Source organism: Chrysemys picta, chromosome 16 (assembly GCF_011386835.1).
Source record: "Chrysemys picta bellii isolate R12L10 chromosome 16, ASM1138683v2, whole genome shotgun sequence".
Taxonomy (NCBI): Eukaryota; Metazoa; Chordata; order Testudines; family Emydidae; genus Chrysemys; species Chrysemys picta.
In genome coordinates this window covers 23,344,082-23,369,918 of record NC_088806.1, presented here as the reverse complement: position 1 = coordinate 23,369,918, position 25,837 = coordinate 23,344,082, and the positions used below count along the sequence as shown (strand labels likewise).

The following is a 25,837-nucleotide window of genomic DNA, read 5'->3' as shown; positions in this document are numbered from 1 at the left end:
GAGAAAACTTGTTCACCTTAGCCTCTAAGGATAGAACAAGAAGCAATGGGCTTAAACTGCAGCAAGGGAGGTCTAGGTTGGACATTAGGAAAAAGTTCCTAACTGTCAGGGTGGTTAAACACTGGAATAAATTGCCTAGGGAGGTTTTGGAATCTCCATCTCTGGAGATATTTAAGAGTAGGTTAGATAAATGTCTATCAGGGATGGTCTAGACAGTATTTGGTCCTGCCATGCGGGCAGGGGACTGGACTCGATGACCTCTCGAGGTCCCTTCCAGTCCTAGAATCTATGAATCACATGGGATATGTAGGACAGCTAAACAAGCAGAGGCCTAGAGTGAAAGCAGCTGGATTTGGAAGAGGAGAAAAAATAAGGTGAGGAGGGGAGCAAGGGAGAGTGGAAAGTAAAGGCTTCGCTCATGTGCATTGACCAGTAACCCACCTGGCCAGGCCTTTTGATCAAGACATGCAGGCAGTGAACTATCGAGAGAGCACATATATTAGCAGTCAGATCGTCCTCAAATCACCTGTTTGCTACAGTATAGGGAATGACCACAGGGCGTACAAATGAGGCATCCTCTTCTACTGTCCCCATAAATTCAAAAGACCCCTCCTCTCCTTCCGGTTTCATCCAACCCTTGGGGTGGATGAGCAATATGTTCATGGCGCCAAGGAATGTGTTTCAGACCTGACCCAAACCTTTCTATGGTCCTGAACTGCAGACTTCATTGAAAAGAGCCTTTTATCATTTGCTCCTTGGCATCTGGGGCACTCAGTGTTTACATAATCCAGCTAACAGCTATTGGAGAAAGACCAGCCAGATTTTATTGAATCTCCCAGAAGCAGGCAGAGGTGTGCCAGTGAGGTTCTGAAAGACAATTTCTCTTGTAGATTCCCTCTGTCGCATTAGCCTATGAGAAAGCTGAAAGTGACATTATGAACAGGAGACCCCGGCACAAGAAGAAGGACAGGCTGGTGAACGAGCAGCTCGCTGTGTACTCCTATTTGCAGATTGGTATGTTGGGTCATTCACATAAGAGATGGCTAGGCGGGACGAGGAGAAGGAGAGTCACTGAAAGGCTCTTGAATTCGGTTCCTGGCCACAGGAAGGAGTGTAGAGTGGTGTTAGAGCAGGGGGGAGGGAGTCGGGACTCCTTAGTTCCATTCCTATGAGCTCAACTCATTGTGTGAGCTTGGGCAAACTTATTTAACTTCCCTCTATGCAATGGTTACAGAAATGCTTTATCTATAGGAGTTGGGAGGCTTAATGTAGAATGCGCTGAGATTCTTGGTTAAAAGGCTTCCTATACGATCCATGCAAAGTACTATGGATCCAGAAAGAGCTAGTTCACTCAGACTCTCAGAGGATTTTTTTCTTGTTTCCCCTTCCTTCCCCCAAATACATTAAGTCTCACTCCATCCCTTTCTTATTTCCCCCCCCCCTTCTACTTTGCAGGGATCCTACAGTCGATTGGAGCCTTCCTGGCCTATTTTACCGTGTATGCTGAACAGGGCTGGCTTCCTAACACACTGCTCGGCTTACGTGTCAATTGGGAAGATGATTACTATAATGACATAGAGGACAGCTATGGGCAAGAATGGGTAAAGCATCTGTAAAAAATCCTCTTCAGTTAAATCCCGTGTTATAACTGGAAATGGAAGATTCTCTCCCCTCACTGGGGGTGGGATGGGGGGGATGAAGGGAAGCTTAGAAATGTTTGGAGGTGGACCTGATGGGGAAAGATTTAATTTTAACTTTATGCCAGTAGATATGAACTAAAGTTTCCCAGGTTAGATTTCTTGGAGCTGTTCTTTGGCCTTGGTCATTCAACTTCAGAGCCCACTAACTCAACATCTAGAATTCACCTCTTTTTGCTTCTCTCCTACCCTTGACACCAAACATCCTCCCCTATTTCTGTCTCAGCTATAGGTTTTTGTCAACAGGAGGCTCTCCACCACTCTTCCCTCCCTTTCTAGATTATGTTTAGATCCCCTCTACTCCCCCAGTGCTGCTTCTGCACACCACTACTGTCCAGCTGTGATGATACTCTCTATAGTACAATACCGATTCTCCCCTTCCCAGCACTGTGATGCAATGTTGCTTAAATTCCATAACCTCTGGCTGACATTAAATGAGTGTTAAATAGAACCACAACCTCAAGATTTAATTCCAAAACCCAATACTGAAACTAGGTCCTAACAAACGCTGTTCCCTAGAGGAATTCCTGCTGCCCAAGACCGTGATGGTTGTGGGGAGCTCCCATCCTTACACTGTTCCCTACAGCAATCACCATAAGCAGAGGCAGTAGGTGAATTGATGTGAATTCCCCACCGCCAAGGCTCTCAACGTTCTCTACCGCAACAGCTAATGGGAGAGAACAATGGATTCTAAGCTGTTGCACAAGTGTAAAGGTGGAATTATTCCAGATTTATACCCATGTAACTGGGAATCAGTCTTCAGACTATACAGCCATTTTTATAATGTAAGTACATACACTTCAGTGCCTGACATGTAACAAAGATACTTTTTTATACCTTTGCAGACTAGATACCAACGGACATATCTGCAGTGGAGTGGCTACACTGCCTTTTTTGTCAGCATCACAATTCAGCAAGTGGCAGATCTGATCATCAGGAAAACAAGGAGGAATTCCATTTTCCAGCAGGGTCTTCTCAGGTGGGTGCTAAACGTTCATTAATGGGAAGGGGGTCTTAGCCTGGAGGTCTAACAGTCTGATCCAGCCTCTGTATGTTCCTTAGGTGAAACTGGAGTCAGAAATAACTTCCTCCATTCTTCCTTCTTGTTCCTACCAACTTCCTCTCTCTCCAGCTTTTCTCTATCATCCAAGTTTCAGTTAGCAATGAAAATAGCCCCAAGAAAAACAGCTGTTCAAAGTTGTTTGAATACTGACATTTCAAAATTAAAATGTTTTAAAATGGGATTTTTGACATTTTCGCCATTTCACGCACCTCCCCACCTCCTTTAAAAACAAAACAGAACTATGGAGCTAATCGATATTTTGCAAAATTTCCAAAAAGGAGAAAATGGCGTTAAAGCTTTTTCATTACTTTTCAGCCAGCTCTGGTAGACTTTTGACTTCCAGGAGCTATCAATAGGCCAAACTCTGTCAGATGCTGAGCACCCTTCAAGGCCAATTGAAGCCAAATGATTGAGGGCATCTCACAGTACTGAAGCCACAATATAAAAGCCGACATCTTGTCTATATGACCTTTATGTTCCAGGATGAATGGGCTATATTCAGTTTTGCATTCAAAAGGAAAGACACTGTATCTAGCCAGCATGTCTGTCAGAACCGCTGTCCCTTCTGAAATTCTCATTATGGGCTATAGCACAGAGCCTGCACCTAGTTAAGTAGGGCTTCTACTCAGATTTGTACCTTTGGGTTATATAGTGTTAGAATGGTACCAGCTAATCTTAGACCCTAGTGTTATACAGATCACATAACCATCTTTTTTACTGGTTTTCTTGTAGGAATAAAGTCATCTGGGTGGGTATATTCTCCCAGATAGCAATCGCTCTGATTCTCTGTTATGGTCTCGGAAGTGTTACTGCCTTGAACTTCACGCCCCTTCGGTGAGTTCCAATTCTTCTGTGTTCTACCTCTTCTTCAAATGTACATATACACATTACATGGTAGGAAATCTATGCTCAGTGGCATGGCTGATTGGAGGGGCATGCCATGTGGAATAAACTTCTTAGATAGCAGAATTCAAAGACTAAGTCTTAGGATATAATTACTGAGTTGAGTTGGCTGAAATTTCTCAGTCAAAAAAATTGGAACACATTTTTCATGACCTTTTTCCCCAAAACATGTCCCATTTTTGGTCAGCTCTATTACCAAGGATAGAGAAAACAGTTTATACAGAATAAGAACCTCCCTAGCCCTTATTCCAGAACTCATGCTATTGGGTGAGGCTATAAAACGTTTGCTTGACTACATTTTTATTTAAAATGACTTTCCTTTCATATGCCAATCCAGTTTCTGATGTCTTCCATCGGGGTATCACAAGAGAGCCTCATTTTGCAGCCCAATTTTCAGAGCAAACAAGTTCTCCTCATTTACAGATTCAGAAAGGTCAAAGGGCCAGATTTTTTCTCTAGTGACAGCATCAAATCAGCTGTTTGCACAATAGGCCCTCACAGAATTCAGCTGGAGAGACTGCTCCTTTCAAATGGTAAGATCTGATTCATGAATCTCCTTTCTTTCCCTTTTCCAGGGTTCAGTATTGGTTTGTGGCCATGCCTTATGCCATCTTGATATGGGTCTATGATGAAATCCGCAAGCTTTTCATCAGGCAATACCCAGGAAGTAAGTAGAACCCTCCCTGGACCTAGAATTCCATTCTCAGTCCATTTCTACCACCACTACCCTTCCCAACCCCAGCTGTATCATTTTGATAGAGATGATTTTAAATGGATTATCTAGATAATGCCTTATTTAATTTTCTTCTACTGGAAGAAAAAAAATCCTAATTCCTTGATATTTTCCCCTCCTCCTATCATAGGTTGGTGGGACAAGAACATGTACTACTGAAACAGCCGTCATCACTGTTCTCCTTTCTCCTTGCTGGAGAGTTCTTTAATTGTCTCAACCGGCCTCTGCTGCTGAATGGTCCTGTCTGTGCAATATAAAATAACCACAGGGGTTGCCCTCATCATGAAGAAACAAGGACTTACAAGGCTGAAAAACCACCTTACACTGTACTGTACAGCTTAGACTTGGCTAAAAATTTAAATGCTATCTATTTTTTTATAAATACTTTTTTTTCCTGTTTAAAGTGTATAAAGTTAATGGAAAAAACCTCTTATGTATATAGACATTAAGGAAATCACACATTTGTAACTTAAGGCATTGACTTGCACTAGGTTTGTTCAAGCTGTTTTATTTGTTTGCTGTTTTGGTGCAATTGAACTGTGAGCAAGTGCATATGCAGATCTGAGTTATGTCACCAAGGATGACTAGACTGTATAGGCACAATTTGATAATAAAAGGACTTTTTCCAGAAAGAGGCTCTCTTCATTACTCATCTTCCAAAGGCACAGTTAAAAAATTGCAGTGGTGTTGGATGACTCAGGGGATTGGGAGTAGGTTACAAGGCCCTTCAGTCACTGGACAGAGTCCTGCACAAGCTTAAGAGTGACGGAAGGCCATTTCCATGAGATGGACTACGGAAAATAAATTCAGGTTCCCAGCTCCCACTGAAGTCCATGGAATTGATGGTGCTGGCACCTTGCAGTATTTGCTGAGCATTTCACAGGATTGGCACCAACAAAGCCCTGGCTGGGATGATTTAGCTGGGAATTGGTCCTGCTTTGAGCAGGGGGTTGGACTAGATGACCTCTTGAGGTCCCTTCCAACTCTGATATTCTATGATTCTATGATTCTAACAAGAAAACTTTGTGAAATAATTTGGGGCCAATCCTGCACAGCATGGCACAGGAACTGAACGATGAACATCTTTCTCCTTTACTCTCAACAGTTACAAGAGCTGCAAGCTTCAAATGTCTACTCTGGCTCTGATTAAATTAGGTATAGCCTCCGAGACTTTGTCTTAAACTAGTTTGTAAAGGTGTGATGCTAGCTTCTGTAACTAACTTGATCTAATACACACCTAAGACTCTCAGCCAGGCAAAGCAAGTTGCAATGCAGCATGATCATGTTAAAGCTTAGTAGGGAACAGCAGAGCACCTGCTGAAGTACAATTTGCCTTGTCTGAAGGAGAGCTTCAGAAGGTGTTACTTGGACAGCTAATATGCTCTAATAATACCCCTTTAACTCCTAATCCTCTAGACAAAACCTTAGGGAAAGAGGCAGGAAGAGCAAGGGGTAGGGAGAGAGACAACAACTAGGAGAGGTACATTTCTACCCCGATATAACGTGACCCGATATAACACGAATTCGGATATAACGCGGTAAAGCAGTGCTCCGGGGGGAGGGGGAGGCTGCGCACTCCAGTGGATCAAAGTTCAATATAACGTGGTTTCACCTATAACACGGTAAGATTTTTTGGCTCCCGAGGACAGCGTTATATCGAGGTAGAGGTGTATAGTGAAAAGAACAGGGAGGGGGAAGGAAAGTGAGATGCTTTCAGCCATAAGGACTGAATCTTTCAAGAGACCCACACCCGTGCAAGTGCCAAAAGTGACTCTGAACTGAACTCTGAAGCCTCCCTCCCCAGACCTCCTCCCTGCATTCCATCTACTGTCAGGGTAGCAATCACATGTGGCTATTGGACAAGATACCTTCATCCTCATGCACTTACACAAGTAAAAGGACTTAAAGCAGAATGAGGAGCAACAGCAGCGCAAACAAACAAATTGTGAGTCCAGATTCTAAGCATCCACCATCTCAAGCTGCTTATCACACAGTCCACAACCCAGCTGAGACCTCAGGAGCCAAAGCAAGGGCAGCTAGCAGCAGAAACCAAATGCTGAGTGGAACAGAATTGACTCAGAGGAGCAGCTGTCAACACCATTGTCCTCCCACAGATGCAAGGACTGAAGTGTGCTGTTCTGACACACACACACACACACACACACACACACGGTCTGTTGTGTTTGGGTGTATATAAATACCCTCCCCACAGTTATAGTCTTATATTAATTAGTCAAAATCACTAGCTAAAGTGGAGGCCAAACAAGATATAAGCATACATTCCCATACTAGACCAGGACAATGGTCTCCTGAGGTTTGTTGTTCTGTCTCCAGCACTGACTTACTTCAGAGGAAAGAGGCTTTTACTTAGCCTGTAAACCTTGTGGGGCAGTGACTTTTTTTTGTTCTGTGTTTGTACAGCTCCTAGCACAATAAGGTCCTTGTCCATGACTGAGGCTCCTACACAATATCACAATGCAAATAATAAATCCAGCAATGTGTAAAATACTCATAACAGTGCTACACTGTTTGAAATTTGAATAATGAGAAGAAAGGGGTTGCATTTCAAAGATGACCACAGTTTTGTAAAACATTTTGTTAAAGCACCAGGTTCTTTTGAGTAAACATGGCCTGTTTTCACTGCAAAAAAGTAGACCATTTTCAAGCAAATGAGGGGCAAATTATAAACAAAAAAACAAGGGGAGAATGGTCTCAGTTTGGGAATAAAAGAAAGTTCTTCATAGAAACCATCATCCAACAATTCACTTTCTTTTTTAACGCAGCTTTTCAATGAGAAAAGAGCCATTTTGTTTAAACTGTCAATAAAGTGAAATCAAGAGGTGTGTGAACTTCCATAGGACAAAGTCTGTGAATTTTGCACAGCTCTGCTAAAACCCAGGCAATATTAGACAAGCATTGTCTACCACACACAAACTCCCCAGTAGTATAAAATAACCCGAGGCACCCTTCCAACTGATTTAGGTTAGAGTACAATGTGTGTAAGGAGTTGACAAGGCTAAATGACAAAGACTATTCTTACCCAGAGTCCAAGAGATCATAAAAGCATTGAGAAATCAAAATGACAATCTGAAAAACAATCTCAGATTAAGAAGTCTGATGTCTTCTGGCTCCAAGAGATGCAGTCTGGGAGGAATTCTTATAAAGAGGTTATCTTGTTATGCTTAAATTCTGCCTGCATCTTGGTATTATAAACACTTCAGGTTAAGAGTGGGAGAATGTGGTCTTGTAGAGCAGGGGACTGGGAGCCAGGACTCCCGGGTTTTATTCCTGTTTCAGACCCAGCTTGGTACGTTATTTATTATTTGTACTGGGGTAGCTCCTAGCAGCCCCAGTCATGGACCAGGACCCCACTGTGCAAGGCGCTGCACAAATACAGAACAAATGATGGTATTATCATTATATAGGATTTGTTGATAACATTGCATTCCACAATAATGAGCAGAAATCTTACATTGAAAGCATGCTGGCTAGGTAGAGTCTTTGCTCTCTATGCAGGACTGAATAAAGATCAAAAAGAAGCAATGCCAATTCTTTGCATTTTGTATAGTTCCCCAACAAGCCCATTTTTCTAAAAGAAAAGTGCTTATGAAGAGAGCTGTTTTCCTTTCTAAAACTTTATTTTTCAGGTGGTCAGAGAGACGGGGGAATATGAGAAGCAGCACTTCCTCTGTTGAGGAGGTATGACATAGCATCCCAGCCATTACTTTTCAAAGCCAATGTAAAGTGCTCTCTTAAGAGGAGATGTCTGATCAGACAGAGCTGCTGGGGATGCAAGGAGGGTTTGAAGAAAAGGCAAGTCACTCAGTGAATGGGGAGTGAAATATTTGTATTTTACTTACACATGGGAGAGGGGAAGTCCCTACGTGATGGATGGGATTGAAGAATGTGAGCTGGAGGGATGACTCTGTACTAATAAAAAAATCTAACAAAGAAAACATACAAAATCACCAAGCTTGAGAGAAAGAACTGTCCACATTTTCAAGGCAAAGATGCAGCACGGAAGAGTTCAGACCTGGAAGTGCATCCAGCTTTTAATTTTGATTTCATTGGAGAGTATTTTTTCCCCACATGTCACAAAGTGTTAGCTCTTGGCTTGGCAAAAGTTGCCTTTGCTACATAGGAACCAATTCCTCTTAAACAAAGGAACAAAAAGATTGTAAAGCAATATATTCACAACTCATCTAATGTCTCTTACAATCAGTTGAGGGCATGGTCTAGATATATGCCTGGGCAGAGTTAAACGGGGTTAGGTGGGAGGTTTATACACATACATGCACAAATCAAGGAGTGTCTTGAGGTGATATTTCACAGAGTCAGGGAAAGAAATTAAAGCACTTAAGTGTGGCAGCCTCTTCCACCCCAAAGAAAACCTGCAAGGCCTTTTTGTGCCTTATTTATTAATGAAACAATTGAATCAAATAGACTTGAGGGAGGGGGGGAAGAGGATGTTTCAAGATATGAGCCTGACTGTTCCAAGTACTGAGCAGCAGAACGCCAACTGAAGACAGGAGTCCATAAGAACGGCCATACTGGGTCAGACCAAAGGTCCATCTAGCCCAGTAACCTGTCTTCCAACAGTGGCCAATGCCAGGTGCCCCAGAGGGAATGAACAGAACAGGTAATCATCAAGTTATCCACCCCCCGTCGCCCATTCCCAGCTTCTAGCAAACAGAGGCTAGGGACACCGTCCCTGCCCATCCTGGCTAATAGCCATTGATGGACCTATCCTCCATGAATTTATCTAGTTCTTTTTTGAACCCTGCTATAGTCTTGGCCTTCACAACATCCTCTGGCAAAGAGCTCCAACTTTGCTTTCAATCAGTCCAGTAAGTGGCTGTGCCTCAAAGACACACAGGGAGGGGAGCAGAAGTTACATCAGAAGGTAACTTCTTTACACAGTCAGTCATGTATCTTACTACCGCTATGCTGCAAGGATGTCAAGAGTTAAGTTTCTAGCTCATAAACTAATGCCTTTTTTTAAAAAAATATGAAATTGTGCTTTCTTGCTTCAGCCTTGGCCAAACCAGTTGGGCCAGATGTCCTTACTGCTCACATTTGAACTATTTAACTTTCCATTGCCTTCTTTGTCCCCTTTTACACTTTATTTCTTTGCACAGTTTGCTCTGGTTTGAACTAGCTTTCACCGCCCCTCCCCCAACGCACACACCCTTCTCTTTTTGTGTGTCTTGTTGCTAGGGTATTCCTGCCTGCTGGTCCAGAGGCCACAAGCTGAAACCTGAAAGTTGGCTTAAGGTGAAGTGTTTATCTGCATTCAAGTGAGGGGAATTCTGCAGGGAGAGCCGAGTGTCACTTTATAAGGTGAATGATTCCTTACAACTATTTACACAGACAAAGTGTGCTGCTTTCTGAGGCTTGAGGTCTGAATCCAGGCACTACCAATGTCCTGCTGTGTGCATCAGCGCATGCATGCACACCCTGCTTCACCAGGAGATTGGGAGCATGATCTCTACTAAGTAGTAAGCTCATGCATGATCCCTACTGCATTCAGACACTGGGAGTTTGTATTATCTTCTAAGCACTCGGATTTCAGAGGAGTCAGAGGCATGGGCACTTCACCCTGTCATTAATCCATCTTAAATACTATATTAATAATAATATCATCTAGCTCTTATGTGGCTATAAGCACTTACAGCTATAGCTCTTATATACAGTAGGATAGACGCTGCTCTCAGATTCACACATGCAACTCCTAATGGAATCAGCAGGAGACTCACATGCCTATATGAGGGCACTATTTGGTCCCTTCTGTCAGCACCTCAAGTAGTATATAGTTCCCATCCTCAGAAGCCAGTGGCTCAGAGTCTGAATCCTGAAAAGTTATAATCATGTTCCCACACTCAGACACTTTCAATGCTCCCTGCTGCTATGGAAAGTCTTTGTGCGATCTGACTATTTCAATCCATAGACTGATGAGCTAGCAGTACACAGACACTACCACAAGAAACACTCACCAGCCTGCATATCAGGATATTCTTGCTCCATCATAGAATCACAGGAGAGGAAGGGACCTCTAGAGGCCATCTAGTCCAGTCCCATAGACTCATGGTAGGACTAAGTAATATCTAGAACACCCCTGACAGGTGTTTATCTAACTGTTTCACTCTTCCCTCATAGGTCATGTTTTCTAGACCTTTAATCATTTTTGTTGCTCTTCTTTGGAATTTGTCCAAATCTTTCCTAAAATGGGGCACCCAGAACTGGACACAATACTCCAGTTGAGACCTAATCAGTGTGGAGTAGAGTGGAAGAATTACTATCTTAACCCTAATGATCAGGAATCCTAATTCTAGCTTTGGCATTACACATTTAATGACCAAATAGGCCATAAGATGACAGGCCACTTAAGAAGGCCTGTCATGACTCTGGGACTTATAATTTTAGGGAGTGGAGTGCATCTCCACTGCCATTAACTCAGAGGTACGGCTTGTATTTTGAAAACATAACCATAGCCAACTTACATGGGTGAAGAATTTTTCCATTACCTTTCCAGCAGTGCCACCTCGGGAAGATGGACCATCTCAAAAGATCAACACAGCATAGCTGGTCAGTGGCTACATTGTTTGTGGCTGTGGGTAGAAGATAAATGTAGCTGTTCATTTTATTTCCCCCAGAAATCTCCCAACAGCTGTTGGCTTTCCACTAGGTTCATTACAGTTGCAACATCTATTAAAATTAGAAATGGCCATAGTGATGCTGGAGAGACAAATCCAACCTATTGTCTGCCTATCCCTGTAACTGCAGGGTTTTATTGATGGTGGACCTTATCAGTGAGCAGTAGCTAGTCATCTATCAGGCATGATAGAAATGCAAGACATTCTGACTGTCTCTCTAAAACTATGTACATTCATATGCACATATATTGCACTGCACACAAAATATAATAATGATGATATTCAGGGCTGACGAGAGGAAACAAAAGGGGGACAATTGTACCAGGGCCCTGAACTTAGGGCTCCTCCATAAACATCAGTAACGCCCATGTAAATAAAGTGAAATGGGAGAGAGAAGGGCTCCAATAAACGATGTACCAAGCTCCCAAATTTCTCTCAACGGGCCTGATGCTGCTCTTGGACCTTGACAAGGTCCCAGTGTGGTCTCAAGCACTGCACAATTTGGGGCACCCTGATTTAAAGCCAGGCCCCAAGCCAACTACTAGGTTCCAAAGATTAACAGAAACACTCTGTCCTTGTGAACTCGCAAATTCAGGCATTTCTCCCTCTGCGGGTACTAGAGCTTTCACACACGAAAAATGCCTTATCTCCTGCATCATGTCTGTATGTGCTTGTTAAACCTGCTCTGATCAGGAAAACTTATGAACTGTTTCCAAATCAAGACAAATCAAAGTGACTGAAAAACTAGTACAGACCCACCAGTGCGACAGATATCCTATGAATGGAGGCTTTCTGGCTACATTGCAAATTTCCATCTCTGCTCTCCCTATAATCACTCGATCTATCTAGCCCCCAGGTCACAGAACCATAGAGGAATATGTAGTTTGCATTCTTAATGGCAGTTGGTTCCTTACTCAGACATTAATTGGATTCCATTTGGCTTAAGATTGTAATCATTCCATTTATAAGGTGAGGCAAGAAATCACAAATTTCAATTATGGATGAAAAATTGTGGGCTGGAGAAAAGACATACAGGCTAAAAAGAAATGCCAGCTGCAGAGATCACTTTCCCTACGTGCTTTGGCTATACTATAAAGCCTGGTGGAAATAATCTCTAGACTGAATGACGGTAGCTGAAGAGGTACGGACTATTGTGTGATGTCCTTAAACCCCCATGAGATGTTATCTTCAAAGCTTATTAAGGATCATTTAAGTGCTAACATCACTAAGCATGGCTATTTATGAAACAAAACTCAACTGGAATCGACTTTGGCTAGTTCAGTGCTGTTGGATTTTCTTTGTATTTTACCAGAAATTTTCAACAGAATGGCAATAAGCCACTTCATCACTGCCTAACGCATCAGGTACACTGGACTACAGGCACTGCCTGGGCTACTCCATGTCAAAAAGAATGCTTTTCTGGGATAGCATCCTGGCTTTTATATAGCACCTGTCACCACTGAGGTGCAGCCATATTTGAGGTGAAGAGTGGCAACTAGACTTGGTCAAAAATGTCTAGAATTTGCAATTTCAGTGGGAAAAATGGGTTGACATTTTCAACGAAAAATTTTGCAAAAATTCCATCCCAATTGTTTTCAACCAGATTTGGAGCTCACTTGAAATTTATGATAAAGTATTTAATAGAAACTTAAATTAAAATAATAACACACAAAATAAATAAAATGGTGACATTGTTGTGAAAACTAGGATACCAAAGTTTGGTGCCCACTAATTATAGCCCTGATTCTGCTCCTCTATAATTCTATGCGGAGAAGGGGATTGTCAGTGAATTCAAGGAAGCTGTCCTTACATGAAAGGAATTCCATTGACTTCAATGGGTTACTCACAAGTAAGGGTTGTAGAACCAGGTCTTATATATTGAAGTCTCTGGGACTACTCACATGAATAAAGTTTGCAGGATCAGGCCAACTGTTTGTAACATAAGATAGAAAGGTAAAGGGGAATAAAACCTAGCACCTTATGTCCCAGTCTCTCCCCATCACTGTCAGAAAAGGTGCTTTCCCTCCAGCCACATGTCTCCTACATTTAAGAACAGTGTAGTTTTGAGGAATTATTATGATTATTATTGGTATTAAAGCAATACCTACATTACAGCAGTGCCCAATGAGGATCAGGACTCCACTGAACCAGACACTGTAAAGACACCTAGTAAGAGATGGTGCTGACCCCAAAGAGTTTACAAGCTAAACAGAAAAGACAACAGAGGCACAAAGAAAATGAAGTGACTTGTCCAATATTACACTGTAGGTCAGTATGAGAGCCCTGGAGCCCCACTCCAGTGCTCTAGTCTCTGAACAGCCCTTCCATTCACTCCACTTCCATTTAACACTTGCAAAGAATTCGGAGAGCTGCTGGTTAAGAAACAGAAATCGTATGTGTTTAGATCAGAGATCCCAGTTAACAGGCTGATTCTCCAATAGCAAGTGTCCACAGGGGTAAAAGACATTCCTCTAATCAAGATTTCAGTAGAGCGAACATGTCACTAGATCAGCACCCAAAAATGAAGCTGTGCACAGGCCCCCCACTAACTCTAAATCTGCCACTGTCAACATGACTTGAAGGATCAGGCAGCATTTGCATTTATATGTTTATTAGCCAGCAGCCCTGTTCTCCTTCCACCACCCTGACCGTGTCATATTCATTCAGTAGATATTGCTGCTGCTGCTGCTGCAAATAAGAAAGGTAATTCTGCTCCCTAAGGGGGAAATCCTCCCCCCAACTCTCAGCCTATGTACCCTTATGCTGGCAATTTCCACTGAGGCAGGGGTGGATAAAAAGGAATCTCAAGGCAAAGGCCACTACTCCAAGTCTAGCCTCAGGTCAGAAATGTTCTCTGCGGTCCTCAAAATCCCTCCTAAATTGGGTCAATACCCTCTGGCTCCAACCCCTGCCTGACCCATCCAAGAGAGCCGCTGCTGCGTGTGGACTCCTGAAATCCCTTTCCCCAGAGGAGTCGATCTGTATCAATTCTCCTGCAGGCAGGGCTCTCTGCAAGTGGAGCCTGATCCAAAACCCACTGAAGTCAAAAGGGATATTTCCATTGACTTGAGTTAACTTTGGATCGTGCCCTTGCAGAGAAGGGAAGGGTTCAGATTTGGGTCTTAGAGGCTGTTTCCTAAGCTCCACAACCTTGAAAACCATAGTTAAACTGAAATAACACTCTCTGTAGACATGGCTAGGTTGATGAAAGAATTCTTCCATCTACCTACCTATTGCCACTATGGGAGTGGATTGCCTACACCAGTGGTTCTCAACCAGGGATATGCGTACCCTTGGGGGTACTCCAGGTCTTCCAGGGGGTAAATTAACTTATCTAGATCAGTGTTTCTCAACCTAGGGGTCACAGGACAGGTTTAAAGGTGTCACAAGTGCAGGACTGGCCTTAGAAGGTGGCAGACAGGGCAACTGCCCGGGGCTCCACGTGACAGGGTCCCCAGCAAAGCTAAATTACATACTGCAGCCCTGGGCGGCTGGGCTCAGGTTTCAGACTCCTGAAAGGGACACAGTAGTTGGGAAAGGTTGAGAGCCACTGACCTACACAGACAGCAAAACCCCTTTTGTCGGCGTAGGAAGTGGCTACAGCACTGTAGCTGTGCCACTGTCGCACCCATAGTGTACACACGCCCTGAGTCGATTGAGAGATTAGCCCTTACCTTCACTGGCTGACCAATCACTTGTACATAAAAGGTTAGACCAGAATTCCCTGAACTTTAAAATCCACAGTGTAGAAATGGAAACCCAATTCCCAGGCCTCCAAATTGTTCATCCAGTCATTTCTAATCCAAAGTAATCAACTTTAGCCGTGGAAATACAGCAATTAGTGCTACACCAAGGAGTACAATTCAGTGCTCGTTAGTACTCCACATCACAGAAGGTACTTATCTGAGAACTAATCAGAAGATATTAGTCGTTTTAGCATATAAGACTAAAAGTGTAACCTGGGGCAGCATAGTCAATATAAGCAAAAAGAAATAAAGTTCAACTCACTTTTATTCGTGTTTACACAGCACAGCTCCTCCAACAAGTACATCACTTCCCTACATGGTTGGTCTGGTGCAGCATGATTTTCAGAGAGGCACAGGTAGTTCTATTGACTACAGTAGAGTGAAAGCTAATGATTTTTGAACACCTGGGGATGGCACTGCTCCTGTGGTCTAAGGCCTTGTCTGCAGTAGGGACTAGCCTTCATTTCAGCCATCAGTGTAGCTGAACCAATACAAATTGCAATTTTCCAGGACTAGGCTTGGAGCTTGCCCCAGGGTAGTTACACCAATTGCTAGAAGGAGGGTTAATCCCCATCCTAAATACCTGATATTGGCATGCAGGCTTTACTCACAGGAGTATTCTTTCCTTGTGGCACTCCCTGGGCAAAAAGGCATGTTCTTAACTCCAGGTAAAATCCTTGTGAAGACAAGGCACTTTGTCACTTGTACATGAGTTAGCAACTCAAGGTAAATACTATGTGGGACCCTTGGGTTAAACTTGAGTTGCTGACTCCTGTAAAAATGGCATACTGCCTTGTCTTCACTAGGATTTTTCCTGGAGTTAAGAACTCACTTTCCCCCCCAATGAAGACAAGACCTGGGAGGGTGGGGGGCGGTGTTAAGGGCCAAGTAAAGGTTACAGCTGTGAGTAAGGGTTTACCAGATCAGACCTTCATATTGTCAGCTCTTCAAGGCAGAGATTTTATAACTCTGCCTTTGTGTTAGGAAAATTTCAGTCCTTAGATACCTTGAGTTTACACCTCTCACCATTGCCTAGCTCCAGTGTGGAACAACACTCAAGCTACACACAGCGCTTGTGTTAGCAGATGATGAGTTGAGCTCACTCAAGTGTTAGCCTATGCCCCCTGATGGGCCAGTCAACTGGAGTTAAAAACATAACCACATTCAAGTTCTGGGTTTACGAGGGTGGATAGAACTCAAGTTAGGGGCAACACTCAAATTAACTCAGCAGTGAAGAGGAGCCCAAAAGCACTAATGCACACCTACAGGCCAGCCTATGTACAAATGCACAGGGGCAGGGAGAGCTCAAGGAGCTCTCCACCCATTGTATCTTGCACAGAATATTGTTGGGAGCAAATTTCCTGATTCCTCCTGATACCCTGTTGATTGCTATCAATCTAAAGGCAAGAGCAGAGTCTGACATTCACCTCTTCCCCCCTCCCCCAGTGCTAAAGCAGACTAAGCACAGAGGAGGAACATAATGCTGCCCCTCTTTCTAGGGGTGACTAAACTCCTGCTCTAGCATATGTACCCCATCAGCTTCCACCAGGAATTCTGCTGAATCAACCAGGATGGACCCTAAATGCATCAGCCATGGTGCAGCACCAGTCAGACTCTTGCCCTTGAATGACTAGAAAACAAAAAACTTAACCCACAACACTCTCCTAAGCACTGATTTATTCTGATTACCCTTTTCAGCTCCTCACTTTGCAATGGCTGTAACTTCATAGCTTAGCAGTAGTAGCTCCTTTAACTAATGAAGGCCTCCAACATATCCTTAGTTCAGAAAAGCAGAAAAGTTTCATATGTTCAACATACTAACTCAAAGGCAGAGCACATTGTGAGATAGCTATCAACAGCCAGCAAAGTATCAGAACCCTTCCAAGCAGCCCAGCTGTGCTTAATGTCTCATGATTAACAGTTGATTAGCACACCTGGCTGCCAGTAGCTCTTTAAGGGGAGCTGTTTAAATGCAGGGGAGTTGAGAAAAGTCAGCAACATGAAATGAGAGCAAAGTGCTATCATCTGGACACCAAAGAGTAATTCCATGTTATACCTTTGGTGACAGACAGTGATTGAATAAAACATCCTCTCTATGGATGCAATAGGTCTATCTGCATCTCTTAGTGAGCTCTTGAAATCAAAGCATGCTTAATTTCTGTTTGCATACTAATATCGAAGATCAATTCATTACTGGAAATATTTTATTTCTTAAAAGGTCAAACCTTGAAGCTCTTGCTAAGTATTGATTTAGGCAAAACTCCCAGTAACTTCAATTGCAGGCTTTCTTGAATAAAACCCTTCAGGATAATTTTATGTTTTATTCTTACTGTAGGAATTATTCTTATTGTAGGAATTAAACAATATATATTAATTGCCTATTTACTGAAGCCAGGGTATGTTTTCAGATTTCTGAGCAAAACATTTTTATAAAAAGCAAAGCAATGTATTTGGGACCATAGACATGGTTATTAGAAAAACATTCAGGCATAAAGACATCAACAGAATTGGGGCCTCATTCTGCTAGGCACTGTGTAAATGCAGGTAGTAATTCCTGCAAACAGTTATGCTTGTGCACACGTGGACAGCTGCCACTGGTTTCAATGGAGTATAAGCACGATTATACTTATGGGAAGGATTTAGGGTCATAAAAATCAAAGTATCTCTGTTCCACTGAGCATACAAGACAATGTGCATGAACATAAACTCTTCTGGGCATGGAACACAGCACCAGTATTCATACAGCATCCTGGATAATGGGATCTCATTACTGATTGGGATATCTTGCTGCTGCTAGAATATAAATATTTTAAAATAACTCATCTAACTAATGGGATGGATTTGGCCCAATGTGTTTTCTGCTGTGCCCCACAGACCAGCAAACGTGCACTGCCAAGCCAAATGAGGTCTGTTCAACATATCCTACCCATTGTCAACAGAAAGAGAAATAGGCAGAGATTCACATGCCCACATTTATGAGACAAGCAGCATGGACTTGTGGTTAAAGCACAAGCCTGGTTTGTCTTCCTGGGTCTGCCACAGAGCTCCTATGTGACTAGGTTTTGGCTTTCAGAGTTGTGGAGTACCCATAATCCCCTTGCCTTTAAACAGAGTGGTGGGGTATCCAGCATTTCTGAGAAATCAGAGTCTCAACCTAAAATAGTATAGGAGCTCCCTGCCTCCTAGTAGTGTTATCACATGTAGATAAAAGTGCCTAGCAATTTTGAGCCACTTGGTTTTTCAGTGCCCAACTTGAGACATTTTAAAGGAAGTTGATTTTCAAAGGGTGGGAGCTCAGCAGTTTCACATCCTCTAAAATGTCTCAAGTTGGGCATCTAAAAACCACTAGTTGTTTTTAAAAATGTTCACAGTAATTGATTTGCAAAGAGCTTTGGAATTCTTGACCGGAAAGCCCTATAGAAAGATAAGAGTATTATTTTTTGAGCAAATGAGACATAACATATATGGAAGGATGGGAAAGAGGTTTGGATAAAGCAAAGACTAGCATGAACCTTTGCCCAGAACCTCCAGTTCAACATCTTGTTGAGGTCTGAAAACTTTGGCTCTCCAATTTCTCTCCATTACCTTTTGTAATGTTTGCTGCTCCTCTGAAGTGTCTTCTTGTGTCCAGAGCTGAAGCAGAAGTGAGGTGGGTTCTTCTTGCCTTATTTCCAGCACCAGTGGAAATGGAAAGGTCCAGAAATGTCATGTGCAAAAAATTACTACTTGCCTGACCTGCAGCCCAAATCTGCATAAGCCTCCAACCCCTCCACCCCACTCCACTCCACGGGTCACCTAACACATCTACCATAGCCACAGACAGACCAAAATGCAGGACTGCACTGTATATAAGAATGGAACTTCAGGCCATTAAGACAATAAAAGACCTCCCATTGACTCCAATGGGAAGATGATTTGGCATTTTACCAGTCACCTGGTGAGAGATAACAAGGAATGTCCTGATCCAAAGCCCATCTTGATAATGAAAATACTGCAAATGATTGAGTTATTTATTTTTCCATTTGGGGAACTCAGGTCATCCAGAGCTTCTCAGTTCTATCCCCCTACCGTAGCACCACATAGTCTCCATACCTCCCCAGCCACTACTCTTGTAAAATTTCCCACACTAGAAAGCAGATGGCTTTTCAGTCCATATATCTGAGAAGCTACTAGAAAAACCATATTGTTCTGTTCACGCCAGCCTCTCCTGTGAAAGTTCTATCATGCCAGCTTGCCAGGAATGAAGCCCTGTGGAACTGCATTATAATATTCCAGACCAGGGACTGAGATGGGCCGATAACACCAGCCACCTTCTACTCTGATACCCCAACCATCTAAGTGACCCTATAGCAGTCTTGCTTTGGCCAACATGCTCAGTTTGCTTTATTTAACACCTATTCCAAACTCATGATCTTGGAGCTGAAAGCAAAGCTAAACACAGTCAGGGATGGGCAGCCTGTTACGACATATCAGAGAGAGCTACAGCAATAGTACAGGAACTGTTCTGTTCAGTCACTAACAAGTCAGTTCCAAGCTGATCTTCTCTAGCTCAGAGGCTATGCCTGCCAGCCTTCCACAAACCCAGACACCCCATCCCCTAATCTTTGCACTAACCCCTCCTCTGATGCATCAGTGCATCCTATGCAGATTCAAGGGCATATCTGGAAACCGGCTGGCCTGTTACAGATTACAGAGCAGAAACCGGGACAACGTCATTTGAAGATAGCAAAGCAGCGAGATCCGGTTCTGCAAGTTTTGCATATGTATGATGCCCACTGGCTTCTCCGAATGAATTGTTTGCAGGATTAGGTCCAGATTCCAGGGATTAGGTAGGCGGAACGTACATCAGATCACAACTTTACCTATGTATTTAGGGCTGGCCCTGGCTGAAGAACAAGGGGAATACATTTGCAAATAAGAATTAAGCATTTAGATGAGAAATTTTTTATTTTCTACCCCCCAAAAGTCTCTCATTTCTCTCACTCCCACTGTGTGTACTGGGGCTTGTTCAGAGACCTATCTGAGACAAGTTTGGTGGGGCTAAATCCCATTTGAATATGTGCACATTGCAAAAAAAAAAAAAAAAAAACACACAAAACACCATTGTAATTGACATTTACTGGCCCCTTTGGCCTCTCAGCAGAAACGGTACCAAGCATTTAACGGGGAGACAGGGCTGGGCCAAAGCCCATGGAAACACTCCCCTGGATCAGGTCCAGGGAAAGCAAAGGATGCTCTGACCTCTGACTCATTCCTAGGTCATTGTTGAGGCCACCTTGATGGAGGGAGCTTGTCACGGCCACTACCATGGGTAAATAGAAAACTTTAGTCTCCTGGGCCACTTAAAAAAGTCTGCTGGTACCAGCCTGTACCTGAGACAGGAGATGTGCTGGTACCAGCAGAGAAGGGGGGCGGGGGGAAACTGTCTGTGATGAATGGATTCATGGATAGATTGCGCCTTCTCTTCTCTGCTGGTACCAGCAGATTCTTCTGTCTTTATGCACCACACCCCCCTCCAGGCACTGATGCCTCCTCTTTGGTCCCCTCCCTGTCACGTAGGGCTGTTCATGCTGGGTCAGATGGGGTCAGGGCTCCAGCAGCACAAAATAATCACTCTCAGTTTGTGCTGGGGGAAGCCTTGAGTGCATGGGGATGGTAGATGGGTGAGAAATTAAGCAAGGTAGCTGGGATATGGAGAAAGAGAGAGGGGGAAAGAACAGAATTATCTTTATTTAACCCCCCTAAGAGACTCACTTTTCCCATGAGGCCCCACAAACTATACATATTTATTATCTATGTAAACTCCCTCCTATGGGTATCTCTACACAGCAAGTGGCGGCAAGACTCAGGGCCTGAGCTGACAGACTCTGGCTCGCACTACACAGCTAAAACCAGCTGTGGGCTCGGGCTCTGATGCCCAGGGAGGGGGGGGTCGGCTTCAGAGTCCAAGTCGCAACATCTACATGGCCGTTTACAGCACCATAGCTCAAGCCCTGCAAAGAGAGTCTGTCAACCTGGGCTCTGAGACTCGCTGCCCCAGGCTGTGCACCACGTACCTCACTGCTCCTTGTTCTCCCTCAGGGCCTGGTTTCCAGAGGCGCTGAGCCCCCCATAGTCCCCACTGACTTCCTTTGCAGTTCTGGGTGCTCATCCCTTCTGACAAGGAGGACCTCTCTCTCTCTGTTTGTGGCAGTAAGTTTATGTGCAAATTGAACAGGGCCTAGCATACTCATAGTGCTTAACAAGGTAATAGAAAGAAATGGGGAAAGAGTGTGGGAGAGAAAGAAGTGAAGGAGAGATGGAGGGAGGGAGACAAGGGAATGGAGGGCTGAGTGAGGAATGGCTGGAGTGCCTGAGACCAAGTAGAAGGATATCAAAAGCTTTGCACATAAAACAAATTGAGTAAGTTGCAAGAGAGCAGTTTTGCCAGCTATAAGCATCCAAAAATTGAGAGTCACAAAATCATGAGAGTGGCTTAAAATCATGAGAGTTAAAAAGATAATAGATATTGGCTTCTCTTATTTGTTCTCTGCATTTAGGCTTCATGTTTTCTAGCTTTTCTCTGTTACCTGGAGGGTGGGAAACATTTCTTTTTTTTAAATGAAAGCCGAAATTCTCAGAATCACAATAAAATCACAAGAGCTGGCAACACTGTAAGAGTGGGGAAAATATCTGCCTGGCATAGGCCAATGAATTAGCCACAGAACAGAAAGCACAACTGATAAGAGAATCTGCCTTTCCATCTCCCAGAAACAAAAGTGGTGCCGGACAGTCGGGAGGGGCGGGGGGGGGTCAAAGTTCACAAATACCTTGCTGCACCTCTGGGTCTCCCTTTGATTATCTGCCCACCGGTCAGACTGTTCGCATGGGGGAGGAAAGGGGAACCATGGACTTGGGAGGAAAGGAGAATCATGGACTTGTACTGAAGAGGAGAAGTGACAGAGGAACAAAAAAAAAATTCTTTAAAAAAATTTACTTTAAAAGATACCTCCTGAGCAATTTGCTTTTACTTTTTTCACCTTTTTCTAAAAAAGAAAAGCTGGTTTATGAAGGGAGAGCATCAACATTTCAATTTTTGCTTTTGTTGTAACAAAACGAACAGACAAACTGCATAACAAAGAACAGGGGTCTGTACGAATGCAAAAGTCAAAGCCAGGGCTGGTTTAGATCTAGCTCTCATCTGAGCTCCTAAAGTGTAGGATAGGGGGAGTGTAGATAAATGGTTCTTATTTTGGGCCATTTTTTGTTAAAAAACAAGCTACTGGCTTGATGCAGTTGTTCAAATGCAATTATGTAGACACCTCCGCAGTTTTTGGGATGCTTGGAGCCAGGGTTTTCATTTGGGCTCATCTTTAAAACATGACTTTGAATCTACATAAAATAGTTCAGTGGAGGATGTCAAAGTGCTTTGCAGAGGGCACAAGTACTATTATCTCATGGTACAGAGGAGGAACTTAGAAGCACAGCGAGGTTAAATTATTTGCCCAAAGTCACACAGCCAAAGTCAGTGTCAGAGCCAGGAACAGATTGTACTCTCAACAGTAGAATAGTGTCTTGTGGATCCTCTTCGGGGTCAGATCATGGCAGTATGAACTGAAGAAAGCTGAAATGGGCAACAGAGATAGCACAAAAGGGGTATGACTGTAATATTTCATAAAGAGACTCCAGTGGGTAATATACTGGATGACACACTGTATATCCTGCTAATTATCCTCTCTCTAGTTTGCTCATTTTTTGACCATCTATATTGTTTCCAGTGACGCCTCAGTATTCCCTCTCTTTCAAACCCTTCTAATTCTTCAAGGGAGTTTATTTCAAATACTCAAAACACGGAGTATAAAATCTAAATGTGGCTGTCTATGGGGATCCTTTCATTTTTAATAATTACATTTAATTTAAGCCAGTGACTTGACCGCTATTTCTCACTCTCTTCCAAAGGGCACTGAGAAGACTCAGCTGACTGGTTCCGAAGGTTACCACCTTGTGGTGCGAATAAGCCTTGATTGGCTCTGCTAGTGTGAAGACTGCAAACTACACCACCGCATTGCATGTAGAGTCTTTCAGCTGACGAGATCAAAGCACTTTACTCATAACACATGGGCCTGAAAAGTTGGAAAAGCAACTGGATCCAAAGTCCACAGCTGGCTCCCATCTCTAAAAACGGGCCAAATCAAAATCCTAGATCTGAATGCTCACAATTTTTGCATCTGGGTCCAGATTTTGCATCTTGAGGCCATGTCTACTGTGAGGTAGGGGTTTCATTTTATAGATGGAGAAACTGAGGCACAACTATTGAGCTGCTTGCCCAGAATCATGCAGCGAGTCAGTGGCAGAGCAAGGGACAGAACCCACCTGCCCCAACTTCCAGTCCCCAGCTCACATACACATGACTTGCGAAGACAGGCATCCGCAAGCCAATTCAACAGCACGCGGCCGTTCTTTTGAGTCTTCATTTCAGCATTTCCAGTGAAGTTGTTATGAGAAATAGTGTGGTGGCTTCCTTACACACTTCAGCATATCCTGGAGGATTTTCCAGTGATGAATTATTATTAATAATGTGTAGGAGCCAAAGTCACAGACACAGAGACACAGAAGAAAGATGGTCCCTGCCCCCAAAGAGCTAAGGTGTCATAATGTCTTGCACCTCTTCAGTCAAGCAATGGCTTTCCTTTCTGCTCTCACTGTTCTGTGGGATATTAATGTCTTGTTGGCTCTAGCCATCTCTTGCTGCTATTTGGTGGAAGGGGGCTCATCTTTTTACCTGTATTTTTATCTCAATTTTCTTTTTAAAGTGAAGTCTGTGCTGGCCAAATATGCCAGTCTATTAAGCTCCCAGGACACTGAAATCTTCTATTTATCCATTGTGCAACATGGGCAGCAGCAATGCAAGACCCCTCCCTTGCTACCCAACCAATCCATGACACGAAGGGACCCATAATGGGAACCAAAGCAAATACCTGTCCCACACAAGACAGAATCAGTCAGTGGAACTCACTGCCATAAGATACTTAGCAAAGAAAAAAGGTATTGGACATTTATACAGATAATGGATATATAGATAATGAGAATATCCAGAGTTATAATGGTAAGTATTAAAAATAAGCAAGTGCTTGGAGAAGGATATAAATGCTCATGCTTCAAGGCAGATGCTAACCTAGCAAGGGGTTAAGTGGTGTATAAATCTTGTGCTGGCCTTCTGCACAACATTGGGAAGATCATACCCATTCTCTCTTTCAATTGCAGGGGGAGGGCAGGCATTGGTGGAATTTAGTTCTTTCTCTCTTGTACATATTTTTCTACAAAGTGTTTTGTGAGCTTCTCTGAGAATCAGATCACATAAAAGCTGCCTTCTATGTAACTGTGATAAAGGAGACAGAAGTATAAAGCAGAAAACTCCAGCAGAAACCAGGACTGTCACAGGTCTATTGCACCCCATACCAAATGTGTCTCATAATGAAGAGCTACGACGGCATTTCAGAAGGTCTAGTTCTTGTGCACAACACAAACCAATCATCGTAACCCACCATCTTAGCTGGCATTCTCAGCAGGAAGTCTGAAAACCATGAAGAGTGAGTTCCCATCTTTGGAAAATAGAAACTGCCAGACTGGATCAGACCAGCGCTTCACCTAGCCCAGTGTCCTGTCTCTGACAACAACCAGTACCAGCTGCTTCAGAGGACGGTACAAGAAATACTGCAGTTATGGGATAACCTGTTCCCAGGAAAAGTTTCCTCCTAACCCTAATTACCCATGTACCTTCAGTCCAAGGTCTCTGCCATGAAGTCTTAAATTCCTTCCCTGAACGATATCTAGGGTGCACATCAGAAAAAAAACAAAGGAGAATAAGTCCAAGTCAATATTTCCTTTCTGAGCTTGAGCAAGAGATCAGGTTGTTTTGCACGAACAGTTTTCTAGGTTGTGTTGGAGAAGCCAAAGTAACCAGACAGTTTACAGCACAGCCTCAATGTCTTCCTCATTCTTACATTTACCTTCAAGTGAGAAAGGATATGTAAATACATTAAAGGGAAACTGTGTAAGGTGGTAAATCATTAACAAAGTACAAATAGCATCTAGAGTTTAAAACTAAACATCTAAAAATAATTTTCACCCCTGCCAGAAATCTGAGTTCAAAGAACTGATGAGCACCTACGGGGGGCACAGAATCAACAAATTCCTCTTGAGCATCAATAAAGAATCAACTTTGGATTTCTTGAAGACATAATACATCTCAGATTCAGCTCTCAGCTAGGGAGCAAATTTTTCAGTATTTCTCTGCAACCATGAAACTAGAAACATCCTTCTGGCCCCCACTGAACCCTGAACTTCTGCTGTATTCACATGACTCCAGGGTTTTAAACAAACATGCCCCAAAATTTCAAGCGCTGGTAACACTGGAGTTTCCTCTGATCCCCCTGCAGCTTAGCTCTGGTCTACACAACCAAATGATGTCAGTATAACTATGTCGCTCAGAAAGATGCAGTTATACCAACTGAACTCCCAGGCTTCTCCCATCGCCATAGTTACCACATCTTGGGGAGGTGAAGTACCTAGGCCAACAGGAGAAGCGCTCCTGTCGGTGTAGACAGCATCTTCACTAGGCGCTACAACGCTCTATATGTAGACCAGCCCTTGGTCTTTGCTTTATACTCTCTGGTCTCAATTCATGGCTGTCCTGGGGCCACTTTGCAGCAGTTTGGGTGGCACAAAGTGGAAACAAAGCAGCCATCCTCCCCTACCACTGCCACCTTTATTCCGGGGGGCCCAAGTAGGTGAAAGATCCTCCTCTACCCCACAGGGAGCATTCCATGACACATAAGAGGTGGCTGGGAGATATTCCACTAGTAGGAAGCAGTGCAGCCCTATACTCAGACTATTCCCCAGTTAGTACGTGCTGCCCAAATGAGACCTAAATCCAGGGAGGGGAATATAAGCAACAAACTTTCATCTCTGCATTGGTGCAGTCACAAATTCCTTCCTTTGTAAGCATATAAAAAAGATACTCTCTCCTCAGCAGGGTAGATACAAAGCAATCTTTTTTAATT

General features: G+C 43.3%; 2 protein-coding genes across 3 annotated transcripts in view; one reads left to right on the top strand and one right to left on the bottom strand.

Moving 5' to 3' along the window:
* ATP12A (ATPase H+/K+ transporting non-gastric alpha2 subunit) overlaps positions 1 to 5,028 on the top strand; it is a 29,697-nt gene extending 24,669 nt beyond the window's left edge. The window contains exons 18-23 of the mRNA XM_005303722.4: positions 891 to 1,014; positions 1,456 to 1,601; positions 2,543 to 2,676; positions 3,493 to 3,594; positions 4,239 to 4,330; positions 4,527 to 5,028. Coding sequence (XP_005303779.1) covers positions 891 to 1,014; positions 1,456 to 1,601; positions 2,543 to 2,676; positions 3,493 to 3,594; positions 4,239 to 4,330; positions 4,527 to 4,555 — 627 coding nt within the window. The 3' untranslated portion in view covers positions 4,556 to 5,028. The remainder of the gene's footprint in view (positions 1 to 890; positions 1,015 to 1,455; positions 1,602 to 2,542; positions 2,677 to 3,492; positions 3,595 to 4,238; positions 4,331 to 4,526) is intronic.
* SCN3B (sodium voltage-gated channel beta subunit 3) overlaps positions 1 to 25,837 on the bottom strand; it is a 125,164-nt gene that overhangs the window by 86,823 nt on the left and 12,504 nt on the right. The gene's annotated exons all lie outside the window — the stretch shown is intronic.